The sequence below is a fragment of the Gekko japonicus genome, unplaced genomic scaffold, assembly GCF_001447785.1.
Source record: "Gekko japonicus isolate JY-2015 unplaced genomic scaffold, Gekko_japonicus_V1.1 scaffold1351, whole genome shotgun sequence".
Taxonomy (NCBI): domain Eukaryota; kingdom Metazoa; phylum Chordata; class Lepidosauria; order Squamata; family Gekkonidae; genus Gekko; species Gekko japonicus.
Window position 1 is genome coordinate 134,755 of NW_015173169.1, and position 14,860 is coordinate 149,614.

General features: G+C 43.1%; 1 protein-coding gene across 1 annotated transcript in view; it reads right to left on the bottom strand.

The window, feature by feature from the left end:
- The window catches only part of NCAM2 (neural cell adhesion molecule 2), a 454,404-nt gene that overhangs the window by 100,570 nt on the left and 338,974 nt on the right, over positions 1-14,860 (bottom strand). Inside the window, 1 exon segment of the mRNA XM_015422532.1 lies at positions 2,976-3,095. Coding sequence (XP_015278018.1) covers positions 2,976-3,095 — 120 coding nt within the window.

The following is a 14,860-nucleotide window of genomic DNA, read 5'->3' on the forward strand; positions in this document are numbered from 1 at the left end:
TTGGGGGCCAGGGGGTCAGACAGCTGTTCTGCCCACTCACTTGGCCAAGAAAGAAGCTACTTGCAGGCAAGGCAGCCCAGCCTTACTCATGTATGTATGAAATAGGGTCCACTGAACACATGTTCCCATTACGGTGAATGAACATACAGCCTGCATGTATGAGCATACACCTGTTTGTAAAATGGAGCCGTGCACATTTACTGGGTGCTTGTCCTTGGTCTTTAGGATAGGAACACAGTTTCTATAAGAAATTATAGGTGCAATGCACTCTTCAGGGTAGAGTGTTTTTTGTTTTGTTTTTCCAAATAATTATATAAATAAATAAATGGTTTTTAAAGTGACAACACATTGTAGATTGGCTCTATCATGTTTTAAAAGCCAAACTAACTTTTTGTTAGGATGGGTCTCAGTGGTTAGTAGAGCTGGGAAGATTAAATACCGAGAAGTATTTCTGAATGCCTTACGGGGGCAGTCACTTGATTGCTAAAACATTGAATGCCTGTGAAAACGTTTTTTAAGGAACTCCGAGGTTCTGAAAGAACGTCTCCACAGTTTGACAATCCAGTGAAACTTGAATTGAGTCAGAATTGAGTGCAGGATTGCCAAAAATCCAAAGAAATAAGTCTTGTCTGCTTAATAGAGACTTAATGCGTGGAAATGCACAGCTGTAGTTTTTCATGGCATGGAGGTAAATAACATCACTGGATAATTAACATTTCTTTAGTGGGAGTGGACTTCCTTTGTACCCAGGAACATCAATAAGTTATTTCATTTGATCAGTGCAAACATGAGCTCTATGGACATTGGGCAGTGCCTTGCAAATCGCAATGACTGTGCAAATGCAAACAATGCTGTGTAAATGTAGTGGATTTACTAAAGCATTCTATGAAGGTATTGGGGAAAGGGAGCTCTAGAGGAACAGAGGCAACCCATTTATCTGGCAGTGAAAAAAGGGTCAATCTTTGCAACGTGGGGTGTTGCTTCACTTCAAGTTATTATGACGGTTACTGCTTTAGGCATGCGGATGGAACTCTGCTGATCAGGCACCCCTTTGCAGTGGTTAGCGCAAAGTTTGGGCAAGTTGGGCCTTTCCCAGGGTGAAGTTTGGAACGCACTCTTCTCGCTTCAGTGCCGCTTCCGCTGCAGCTGCCCTGGGTATGTGTTCCCTTGCCATGTGGTAGTGTCAGAGGGACCTTGTTCAGGTCAGGACCTTTGTCTAGTCACTGCACTCCTTTTTTGGGGGTGGTGCTGTGGATCAGTGAGCTGTGGTGCTTTTGCCTAGCATTCAAGAATGGAATTGCAAAGTTTTAAGTTATTAATGAGGTTTGTCCTTCAGGTGCTGCTGGCTGTGGGGTGGGACGAAGAATCAATGTCTGCGGCCACAGCATGGTCTTTTGGGCCACCCACTGGGCCAAGAGGACTCCCTGGCCGAGAAGGCCCTTGTGTTACAAGCTGAGGCAGACCTTGTAAAGATAAGAGCAAGGTGGCCCAGAGTGCGGATAGTCTGGCCAGCTATTCTGCTTCACCATGAAGGACAAGGCCCTTGTATTAAAGTGGAGGCTGGCCTTGTGATGATAAGAGCAAGGTGGCCCAGAGTGCAGATGGTCTGGTAGCTATTGTGCCTCACCATGAAAGGCAAGGCCCTGGTGTTACAAGCGGACTGGTTGCCTGGGGTGCAGCCTTACCATGATGGGCAAGGTGGCCTGGAGTTCAGATAGTCTGGTGGCTATTCTACCTCACCATGAAGGGCAAGGCCCCGGTGTTACAAGCGGACCGGTTGCCTGGGGTGCAGCCTCACCATGATGGGTAAAGTGACCTGGAGTGCAGATGGTCTGGTCGGCTATTCTGCATTGTCATAAAGGGCAAGGTCCTGGTCTTACAAGCAGAGGCTGACCTTGCGATGATAAGAGTAAGGTGGTCCAGTGTGCGGATAGTCTGGTGGCTATTCTGCCCTGCCAGGTTGGCACAATTTTAGAGACCCCGCTAGGCATAAAGACAGCCAGTTGCCCGGGGTGCAGCTGATCTTGTCTGCAATTTGGCTGTGTGGAGTAGTCTAGGGGTTCCTAGGTCCTTGGGCGGGGCGTGACGAAACGCCAATTGGCAGCTTAGAAATGCCATGGAAGATGGCTTGGGCCTCTTCTTGTTGCACCCTGATATACGGGTCGAGTTAACAGACCTGTATAGGGGGGACAGGGTGCACTGCTTTAACAAGGGCAATGGTATATTTATGGCAGATTTGAGGCAAGGGGTGCTGTTGGCGCTGGATCGCTTGGTGGGGGTGAAGGCCAAAGCAGAGGCTTGGCCTTTGCTATGGCAGGATAGCGCAATCAGGAAGTTGAAAATGGTGAGCAACTGGGCATTGTTATAAAGTAATTAAAGGCTCCTCCAAGAATGGCTTTTGGGCCTTTGCGGCTCAAGGCCGGGAATGGGGTGATCTTCCTTAGAACAATCTGGCCCGGCCTATCTCAGCAGGCCTTGTGGCTTCTGGGATGGTGGGCCGGGGGGTTCTCCTAAATACCAAGCCGCCGGTCGAGAGCTACATTGAGTGGCTCGAGATCGGGGAAGGTACATCGCCCAGAAGGAGATGAAGGTGGTCATGAGTTTGACACCGGTCATATTCCTTAGGACATTTTTAGCAGCACCTCGCCAGTTGTTTGATTATAAATAATTAATAAAGTGGCCCTTGTTAGATCCATATTGGTGTCCGTCTCTTCATTCCGACTGTGGTAGCAAACTGGAATGCAGACCTCCAATGTAGGAACTAACAGTGACATAATTTCATTGTATGGAAAGGTACCAAAAACATATAAATCAGGGGCCTAGGGTGATTCCCAGGCCTTGGTAGGCTTCACTATACATGCCTGAAGGTCCGTGGCATCACAAGCAAAGAAGCACCAAATGAGCAATAGGTGATTTCCTCTTAGTGCCAAAATACTTTACTTTTTTTTTCATTTAAAAGAAATGATGTTACTTACGAACTGGTAAAGTCTGAAATGTCTCAGTTTTGCTATATTCTCCTTGCCCTTTTCCATTTACAGCAGCAACCTTGATTTCATATGTTGCATTTGGTTCCAGGTTATTGAGAACAACCATTGCTAAAAAGAAAAAAAACCGTGATAAATATATGTATACACAACTGGGGCCCCCACAAGGACTTATGGGGGCACCTGATTTTCTCTCTGTTACTACATCCTCATTCTTTTCCCAGAAAGCCCCCATGGCTTCTCCCCTTTTCCTGTTTTCTTCTCTATTTTTCAACCACCAGCCAATCTACTGATATCTGCCCCCTTGTCTTCAGCTTTCCTTGCGTCCATCCCCTTGGCAACTTGCCACTTGTCCCACTTGCATGGTACCAGCTGAGCTGGGCCGATTTGCACTGGAGGGAACGTCCTAGATCTGTGGGGGGCAACTTTATCCTGCATCCACTCTCCACACTATTTCCTCTTTCCCCATATCCATTCCCTCATCCCAGCAACTCCCATATTCTCACATTTCTCTGCTTTCTTCTCCTCTCCTTCACACCCACTAACCAATCTAAGTTTTTATCTCCCACCACTTCATTTATACCCTACCTTTCTCCAAAATGGGGACCCAATATAAATTCCATCATTCTCCACTCCTCCAGTTTATCCTCTCAACAACCCTATGAGGTAGGACAGGCTGAGAATATGTAACTGGCCCAAGGTCAGAGAAATGAAGCAGAGTGTCAGAACCCACAGCCAACAATGAAGTACACACATTCAGGAATGGTTATACTTTTATTGCAGAGCTATAGATGCAGTAACATAGGCACTGTTAAGAATGGTGGCGGCTCCATGGGCATAATAGGATATAGGGTATTCGTATGCACCCCCCCCCACAGCACTGGCCAATTAGACACCCTCCCGCATGCGGGATAAAGCTTAGAGACTGTTAGGTAGCTGAAGCTGAGAATGAACACTCTCCCACGACACCTAGGGAAAACCCAGACACCACAACACACTCCTGCACATCTGTATAGATAAGCATTTTGGTGCACAGCAGAGAAAGCACAGAAAGGAATGCAATAGCAATTAACCAGATACAGACCAAACTCCCCAACCTTCATGGCAGCATAGCTGACACAGAGACCAAGCCTGGAATGCTGGCCAAATTGTTGCAATTGAAACAGCCATGATGCCGGTGTCTAATTTGCCCTATTTGGGAAAATTGATCAAGAGGTCAGTGGCGACAAAGCTACAAGGCTTTCTGGATGACGCTTCTGTCCTTGATCCATTCCAGTCCGGCTTTCGCCTGGGGCATGGGATGGAGACGGTGCTGGTTGCCCTTACTGACGACCTATGGAGGCATCTGGATCGAGGAGGCATGGTGGCACTGTTGTTGTTAGATATGTCGGCCGCATTTGACATGGTCGACCATCAGTTGCTGACCCGCCGCCTCGCCAACGTGGGAATACAGGAGCTTGCTCTTCAATGGCTTGCCTCATTTCTCCAAGGTTGGGGACAGAGGGTGGCGATAGGGGAACAGTCCCGGAGGCACCCACTTGAACGTGGTGTGCCTCAGGGGGCAGTGCTTTCCCCGATTTTGTTTAACATCTACATGCGCCCCCTTGCCCAGATTGCCAGGAGGTATGGGCTGGGTTGCCATCAATATGCAGTTGACACCGAGCTCTATCTGATGTTGGGCAGTCAGTCAGGCTCTGACCCAGAAGATCTGAACCGGGCATTACAGGCCGTGGCTGGGTGGCTCAGGCTGAGCCGGCTGAAACTAAACCGAGCGAAGACTGAGGGCCTGTGCTTGAGTCGGATCAGTTCGGGGTTGGGGGTCCCTCTCCCAACCTTCGACGGGACGCCTCTGGTGTCAGCGTCAGAGGTTAGGAGTTTGGGAGTGGTCCTGGATCCCCCTCCTTAACTATGGAGGTCCAGGTGGCAGCCACTGCCAAATCAGCATTTTACCACCTTAGGCTGGTTCGGCACTTGGTTCCCTTCCTTGACCGTGATGGCCTGGCTACAGTGATCCATGTGACTGTCGCCTCAAGGCTAGACTACTGTAATGCTCTCTACATGGGGCTGCTTTTGCCACAGATCCGGAAGCTGCAGCTAGTGCAGATGGCTGCAGCCAGGCTGTTGATGGGTCTCCCCAAGCAGGAACACATCCAGCCTGGGCTGAAAGCGCTGCACTGGCTGCCAACAGTATACCAGATCTATTTCAAAGTGCTGGTACTTATTTTTAAAGCCCTATATGGTCAGAGTCCGACCTACCTGAGGGACCGCCTTTGCCCACACATACCCCCACGAGCACTTTGGTCCGGGACACAACATCGGCTGGGGATTCCAGGCCCCAGGGAAGCAAGGCTCCTACCTGGTGGAACGGGCTCCCAGAGGGGATCAGGGCCGTGCGGGACCTTCTGCTGTTCTGCAGGGCCTGTAAGACGGAGTCCTTCCGTCAGGTTTTTACGTAGGGGCCGCCGCTGCCACCACCACAAATGGTGTGGGTAACAACAGGGCTAGGGGGGATGGTCCCTGGAAGATCTGCCAGGATACTGCGTGGTGCGTATACCAACTGGCTGTACACCAACTACAGGAAAACACCACCATTATGAAAGACTGATACCATCTTGTAATTTTATTCAGTGACTATCTTGTTTTTTACTGAGAACATTATTGATAATTACTGGTTTTACTGTTTTTATATGATTTTATGCATGGACACTTGTTGCTCTTTGTAAGCCGCCCTAATCCCGCTTGCGGGGACGGCGGGATATAAATGCTAAAATAAATAAAATAAATAAATGAATGAAGGGTGTCTTTTTTAAAAGCTACGGGTGTTCTTTTTATTGTTTTTTTAAATTTTGAAGTATTTTATTGTTTTTCAACAACACAGTTACAAATAGAAGTGCACAAAAAGAGAAATATACATCCAAAACGATTTAAAACATCAGAGACGTTGACTACATCATGCAAAAACAGATATTAGCAAATACATTCTACCAAATAACGAACTAGATGTAAAGCAGAAATTGCATGCAATGTGTTTGTGAGTATAGTATGTGATGTATAAAAGGTATTGCAAGAATTCACCATCAGGCATTGTATAACGAAAGCAATAGAAAAAAGAGGTATCGATAGGTCAGAGTGAGTGTTATGAGTGCAGGAGAGTAAAATAGATTGGATTATGTGGTTGGCATTCGTTTGTTAAGACATAGTCCAAGAAAGGGAGTCATTTTTCATTGAAACTGGATGATTTAGGATATATTTCTGACTGCTGCCAACGGTCAGTAATCTTTTCCATAATGTAATGTTCCCAGACTTTTTAAAACCAATTGTTGCATGTCGGGGCAGTGGGAAATTTCTATTTTGACACAATTAAGCTCTTTGCAGCAACCAAAAGGTTGATTATAAGTTCTCATCTAATCTGCGGGATGTTTATTTTCTGCCAGATATTTAAAAAAAATTATTTCAGGTGAGAGTGGAATCTCATAGGCCGTTATTTGATGTATAAGGTGTAAAACATCTCGCCAAAAGTTGGAAATAGCTTTACATTGCCACCAGCAATGAGCAAATTATTCTATCTCCCCACATTTTTTCCAGCAGAGGGGGAAGTGGTCAGAAGTTATCTTGGCTATTTTTTCTGGAGTGAGGTACCCATGTGGTTACAATTTTGTATGACTGTAACTTTGTGGCAATAACAGATGAGGACAGCAGCTTTGACGACCAAATGTTCTTCCATTGTAACTCAGTGAATGTTTTGTTGCAGTCTTGATGCCATTTTTGTTGAAAGGTTTTCCTCCATCAAGGCGCACCAGGATATCATATTTTTTTGAGATTAAGCCTTTGGTGGTTTGATTCATAGGATTTATGAGTTGTTCAAACGAAGAGAGGGGAGTATTCATGATGTGTTTTATGTCTAGTTATGACATGACATGACTCATCTGAAGGTATAAGAACCACGGTATGGTACGATCTATATGGGTTTCCAATGTTGCTTTGGGAAGGAAGCCAGTCTTGGATGAGAGATCTGCTAAGGATGTTTTTTTAGCCTTCCTCAAGATGTCAGCTAATGCCAATTCATTTCCCGGGGGAAATCAGCTTTGGAAGAGAAAGGAGGAATATTGTGATGTTTCTGGCACTAATTTGTTCCTGAAGCAGTTCCGTACTTTAAGAGTCGCTGATAGAAAGTTGTGAGTTTTTGCTATGTCTGGACACTCTCGAGGGTTATTCCATATTACATCTTGTATTGATTTTGGGTAAAGGAAGGGTTGAAGTGGTTTGATCCAAAAAGCTTGGTCACCCATCTTTAGCATCTTAAGTATAAAAGCCAGCAAAGTCATTTGGTGGTACATTGTTAGGGCTGGAAAATTCAGCCTTCCCTGTGAGTTGTGGCATTATTTGAAAACTTGTCCTGGGTCGTTTATGGTTCTGTAAAAAGGAGTTGAGGGCACATTGTCATTCCTTCAGTAGTTTGTTAGGTATTGCAATGGGTAGAGTCCAAAGTAAGTATAGTAATTTAGGGAATGCAAAATATTTAACTAGATGAAATCTGTCAAGGAAAGACAGTGTAGTCCATTTTCATAAGTCTGATCTGATGTCCTGGAATTTGGCAATGTGATTGAAATTTAATAGATCCTGCATTTTTCAAGGTATCTGAATATCAAGATAAGGCAAGGATTTGTCAATCCGTTGATATTTAAAATTATTTTGGATGAGGTTCTCTGTCTCTGCAGATAGATTAAAGGATAACAAGCTATGTTTAGAATGATTAATTTTTAATCCAGAGATGTGATTGAAAGATTGCAAAGTAGAGTGAAGATTATGGAGGGAGCACTCCGGATTAGTCATATACACCAACACCATCTGCAAATACTTAATTTAAATGTATGTGGTCCAATATCAATGAAATGTATCTGGGGGTCTTGATGTATCATTGTGGCTAGTGGCTCCAGGGCTAATGCAAAGAGGATTGGTGATAAGGGGCATCCCTGCCTTGTTCCCCTGCTGAGAACAAAATCTTCAGAGGTGATGCCATTGGTCTTAATCATAACAGTGGGGTTGTGATAACTTGCCGAAATCACTTGTAGAAATGAAGTCCCAAATCCCATAAATTCAAGTAATGCTGTCAGATATCCTATTTCAAGTGAATTGGAGGCTTTTTCATAATGAACATAATGTTCAGAGTTTTGACAATGTTATCAGAGAGATCCCTGTCTGGTCATGATGGATATATTCTTCGATAAAAGAGTTCACGCGTTTTACTAAGATTGCTGTGAAAATTTTATAGTCCTGCTTTAGGAGTGAGATGGGCCAAAATAACAGTGGATTGTTCAGGTCTTTTCTGGGTTTCAGTATCAGGACTATTGAAGCAGTTTTCCAGGAAGGTGGCATTGTACCCAATGTCAAAAGAGCATTGCATGCTTCTGTCAATGGACATAATATGCTAGTGGCAAACTTTTAAAAAAATTCTGAAGGGTAGCCATCTGGCCCAGCAGTTTTGTTATTTTTTTAGCAGTCCGATGATGTCTAGGACTTCCTGACTTGTAGTTGGTCGTTCCATCACTTGACAGTGAATATCGTCCAGTTTCTTGATAGGGATGTTTGAGGAAAGAAATGTGTCGATAACTTCGAGGCTTGGGTTTGTGGAGGAGTAAAGAGAGCTGTAGAAGTCCGCAAATATTTTATTTATGGATGTTAAGTTGACATGTGTTTTCCCCGCAGGGTCACATGACGCTGTTACAAATCTAGATGAGATCTTCTCTTTTACTTGCCAGGATAACAGCTTTAGCAATTTAGGAGAATTAGACCAATGTTTCTGTTTTAAGAAAGAGAATATTTTTCTGTATCTGAGAACAGTCTAAAGACTACAGAATTTTCTGTTCCGCTGTGAATTACCAATAGATCTTGTCATCCCCTCTTTTCTTATGAAGCTGTTCTAGCTGCTTTATTTTTGCCTAGAGTTCCAGTTTGACTGTTTCTTTTTCTTTTTTCAGGTATGATGTCATCAAAATTAATTGACCACGAAGAACAACTTTGAGTGCATCCCACACTAAAGCTGGGGAGGTTTCTTCTGTATCATTGTCTTGTAAATATTGCTGAATAGAAGATTCAATTTGATTAATATGGTGTTCATTATAAAGTAATCACTTACTGAAGGCCCAGTATCTAGTAGCTGCTTCTTGAGAAGATGAAAGAATGGTGCAATGTATTCCTGCTTGATCCAACCACAAGATGGGGCTAATATTCGAGTTAGGCACTTTATTCGTCAAAGTATCAGAGAGAAGTATAAAATCAATCCTTGTGTAGATTTTTAAATCTTGGTGAAAAGTATGTATAATCCCTTACAGACGGATGAAGGTGTCTCCAAATATCAATTAAGTGAAACTTTTCAAAGAAAGCTGCGAGTTTTGTGTTCCTCCGGATCCTATTGTTCTTCCTGTTGGGGAGGGTGCAATCTGTCTAAATCATTATCTACTATATGATTGAAGTCTCCCCCTAGAATCACTTCTCCCTCTTGAAATGATTGCAGTTCCGTAAAGGTTTCTTCTAAAAAACTCGGTTGTCATTTGGAGTGTAAATCGATGCAATGGTGAGCTTTTATAAATCAAGGATGCCTTTAATAAAAATGAATCGACCTCAGGGATCAATTTTAGTACTCTGATGTTGGAAGTCTGTGTTCCTAGAAATCAATATTGCAACACTCCTAGATTTGGAAGTACCTTTCACATGGTATTGGTGTTGTATCCAATTAGCTTTTAAAGGGGGCTGATTTGGTGAATGTAGGTTAGTTTCCTGCCACAGGGTAATATCCGATTTTGTTTTAGCAAGATTAGTTAGCATCCTCTTTCTTTTAATAGAATTGTTCAGCCCCTGCACATTAAGAGACAAGACATTCCACTTGGGTGCCACTGAGAAATTTAGAAAATGTGTTTGGAAATAGGAGAGGAAAATAACATGCTCTGAGGTGTTGTGTGTGAAATTCTTGCTTTAGAGCGTAATGTTTTGTGAGAGGGAAAGATTACTGTTTCAGTTGCCCTTTGATAGTTACTTAACTAGCTCTTGTGCTTAACTGATGCATAAGAAGTAATGAGTAATCAGTGTTTTGCATAACTTGAGGGACAATAAGGCATGTAAACCTAAGAATGCAATTTCCACCTGTAGAATTTAAAATAGAACAACAACAATTAACAATAAATAATACATATAGGTGATTGGATTTAGTTCTAACTTAGTTTGTTATGACTGTTGAATTATGTTGTAAAAATCTGTATTGATGACTAACTGGTTGGTTTGTAATTTTGAATTTTCAGAACAGTTGTATACTGTTTTGCAGTTATTATATTTCTTGATATGTTATACTTCCTCTTAATAAACAGGTTAAAAACCCCCAATAAATAATACTGTTCCAACCAATTAAGAAAATTTTTACTCTGGAAAGTACCACACTCTTATGAAAGACTACACTCACAAAAATAAACAACTAAGGTTCCCAATCTTTTATTGGTTGTCTGGGTAGGTGCTTCAAGTTGGCAGAGTGTGGTATTACCAGAGAGTCTTTACAGCCTAGAAGATGCTATAAAGTTTTCTTAATATTTATGAACCCCTTATTAATACCTAATTGAGACCACTTCAATGTAGTGTGGGTTTGAATTTATCAACAATAACAGAAACTTATAACTATATTTTCAAGTATATCATTATAGATAAGAATAATTAACTTATAGAAAGATCAGTGAATAAACAATTAAATTAATTAGCTGTATTAAAAATGATAGTAGGTTATAAGAAATCAATGAAGTACAATGCGTATAATCAAGTTACAAATGTATATGTACTAATAATTTTGTCTTAATTAATTAAAGCTTTGTATTATGATCACTTAGAATTAAGCAGTATTAAAACCATATATAATAACAATTAATTAATGGTAGAGGTAATCAAAATAAATACAATACAATCAATGCCCACAATTAATTCAAGCAGTTATAAAGATGAGAATAAATATTAAAAAGCAATTAAAAAAACCAGTCTCACTTAACCATGCAGGTGCAGACCCTACTATGGTTAATGGAGAATCCTCCAATAGGAAAAGACTGTATGAAGAAGGAAGCAGCCCTAAGAAAGTCCTCCCTCCCCCCTCCCGAACCATTGATAAATAGTTAACACAATACTTAGTAGGTCCATGTGAGATAACATTAGTGGTAAAAAAGATTAAAGCTACTGAGCAAAAACGAACTGAGTCTTAATGGTTAAGAATTCAAGCATGCCTTATGACCATTTTGCTTCCTTTGATGGGTAAGAGTAGCATTTTCCATTTCTGTGAGTACTTGCTTGTATCCATCTGAGTAGGGATCTGTAGGCTTTGTAGGAGCTTGTCGCCGGTGTCTATGTCTTCAACATAAAAACTCTGTCTTTATATGCAACTTGCAGCTTCAAGAGTTTAAACCATTTGTAGCGTATTTTAGCTTGCTGGAGCGCTTCTGTGATCAGCTTTAATTCTCTGCAGCTGGCTAGCACATCAGGGGGGAGTTCCAGGAAAACAAGGATCTTGTTGCATTGAAATGAGAGAGATCCTCGGGTCCTGGCAATATCTAGGATCTTCCGCCTGGTCCTTTGGTCAGGGATGGTCATTAATAGGTCCCTGGGGGCCTGGTGAGCTGCATTTTCAATTGGGCCCAATCTATACGCTGCCATGATTATTGGGGCAACTTCATCCTCTAATTGGAGCTCTTGTCCCAGCCATTCTGCTAAGAAGCTCATCAGGTTATTATTGGCGTTGTCCACAAAGCCACAAAGTTTTAGGTTATTCTGGTGGGAAGAGGTCTCTACTGCCGCAACATACTCTTTGAGGTGGCCATTTTCTATGCGGAGGGAATGTACATCCTCCTGCAGGGTAAGGCTTAATTCTTTTGTGTTTTCTGCCATTTTGGTTTACTCTATTTAGATTTATTTTGAATTCGGCAAATTGTTCAGCCAGAGGGCTGATAAGTGCTGACATACTTTCAAGCCCCCCCACCCATAGTCTCTAGTCTTACCACTATTTCTCTGTCAAACTGTGGCGTGGAAGGCGGGAGCGTAGAGATGTCTTCGGTCACCATTTTTCCTGCGCTGTCTGCTTCGTCGTCCATTTGTTTGGCCTGGATTGATTTAGTAAAAAAAGCCTTGTATGACTTTGTGAGTCCCCTTTGTGGATGCCGCTGGATCTGACTCGTGTTTGCGCATGAGATGAGATTTTAAAAAATAACTTTTTCCGACGATTTTAAGGTTCAGGAGTGAGTGAAGTGAGGAGCTGTTCTTTTAAGCATCCATCACACCCGGCATTGACGCCATGCCCCCCCCTTATTGTTGCGGGTTTTTTTAACCACTATGTATTCATTTTACATTTTACATTTTTCTGCAAACCTGAGATTTTTTTTTCAGGTTTGTCAAAGGATCCGTCCGGTCTCTGGATTTAAGTATCTTCAGATGAGGCCACACTGCTACTAAAATAAAGAAGCAGAAACCCGCAAGGACTCATGGAAGGCATATCATTTCCCCTTCCCTCACTATTTTTCTCTTTCCTGAAAGCCCCAGTTTGGTGTAGTGGTTAAGTTTGCGGACTCTAATCTGGGAGAACCGGGTTTGATTCCCCACTCCTCCACTTGCACCTGCTGATGTGACCTTCGGTCAGTCACAAGCTCTGGCACAGCTGTCCTTGAAAAAGAGCAGTTTGTGTCAGAGCTCTCTCAGCCCCACCCACCTCACAGGGTGTCTGTTGTGGGGAGGGGAAAGGAAAGGAGTTTGTAAGCCGCTCTGAGACTCCAAGTGAAGGGCAGGGTATAAATCCAATCTCTTCTTCTTCTTCTTCTCCCTATTTTCTGCATCCTTCTCTCCTTCCTACCAAACAGCCAACAAACACTTATCTGTCCCTTTGTCTTCATCCCCCCCCCCCCCCCCCCCCATAGTCTCTACCTAGGAAAGCTATGACTGAGTTGTGTGGTGCTGGTCACTGGACCAGGCCAACTTGCATGGTAGGGAATCCTCAAAAACTTGTGAAGGGGACCTCACTTTTCCTTGTTTACCCCTTTTCACACTATTTTCTCTTTCTTGGCTCATTCTCTCCCTCTCAGCCATTAACCAGCCTACCTTTTAGCTCTATCACATCTTCAGCTATATGTATTATTTATTCACTACATTCATACCCCACCTTTCTCTGCAGTAGGGACCAACACAGCTTACATTATTCTCCTCTCCCTCTTTTAATCCTCACAACAACCCTGTGAGGTAAATTAAGATGGACATAAGAACATAAGAATATAAGAACATAAGAGAAGCCAATGTTGGATCAGGCCAATGGCCCATCCAGTCCAACACTCTGTCACACAGTGGCCAAAAATACCAGGTGCCATCAGGAGGTCCAGCAGTGGGGCCAGGACACTACAAGCCCTCCCACTGTTGCCCCCCCAAGCACCAAGAATACAGTGCATCACCTGCCCCAGCCTGTGAGTTCCTATCTATACCTTGTGGCTAATAGCTACTGATGGACCTCTGCTCTGTATGTTTATCCAGTTCCCTCTTGAAGCTGTCCATGCTTGTAGCCGCCACCACCTCCTGTGGCAGTGAATTCCATGTGTTAATCACTCTTTGGGTGAAGAAGTATATGACTAACCTAAAATCACCCAGAACAAAGTTTAAGTCCAGTGGAACCTTAAAGACAAACAATGTTAAATTCTGGGTATAAGCTTTCATGTGCATCCACACTCTGTCAGTCCACAGGAACAAATACAAGAAGAAAATAAAGCAAGGAAAAAAATACTAATATGTGAATATTTTCTATATGTTATTATGAGGTTTGTTAAACCCTTTATAGTATCTCTGAACAAATATCTAGAGAAATATTTAAATTAACTAATTGAATTTTGTCACATTGTAATTGCAATAGCAGTATAAAAACACAGGTTGTCATACAAGGTTGCCTTTCCCTTGCCACTAGCCCTCATTGTGATTCAGTGGGAGCCAAATGGGGAGGATATGACATTACTTCGATTTGACATCATGGCAGCATGCAACACTCTGTTTTTGTTGTTGTTCAGTCGCACAGTCGAGTCCGACTCTTCGCGACCCCATGGACCAGCTCCCGCCAGGCCCTCCTGTCTTCCGCCGTCCTCTGAAGTTTGCTCAGTTTCATGTTCGTTGCATCAATGACACTGTCTAACCATCTCATCCTTTGCCGTCCCCGTCTTCTTTGACCTTCAATCTTTCCCAGCATCAGGGTCTTCTCCAGTGAGTGCTCCCTTCTCATTTGGTGGCCAAAGTATTTGAGCTTCAGTTTCATTATCTGGCCTTCAAGGGAACAGTCAGGGTTGATTTCTTTTAGGATTGACTGATTTGATCTTCTTGCAGTCCAAGGGACTCTCAAGAGTCTTCTCCAGCACCATAGTTCAAAAGAATCTATTCTTCGGCGCTCGGCCTTCCTTATAGTCCAACTCTCGCAGCCATACATGACTACTGGGAATACCATTGCTTTGACCATGCGGACTTTTGTTGGCAGGGAGATGTCTCTACTTTTTATCATGCTGTTTAGGTTCGCCATCGCTTTCCTCCCAAGGAGCAGGCGTCTTTTAATTTCATGGCTGCAGTCACAGTCTGAGGTGATCTGGGATCCCAGGAACGTGAAGTCTGTCACTACTTCCACGACTTCCCCTTCTATTTGCCAAGGAGTGATGGGGCCGGATGCCATGATCTTAGTTTTTTTGATGTTGAGCTTCAAGCCCACTTTTGCGCTCTCCTCTTTTACCCTGAGCAAGAGGCTCTTTAGGTCCTCTTCACTTTCTGCCATTAGAGTGGTATCGTCTGCATATCTGAGGTTGTTGATCTTTTCGCCAGCAATCTTAATTCCCGCTTGTGATTCA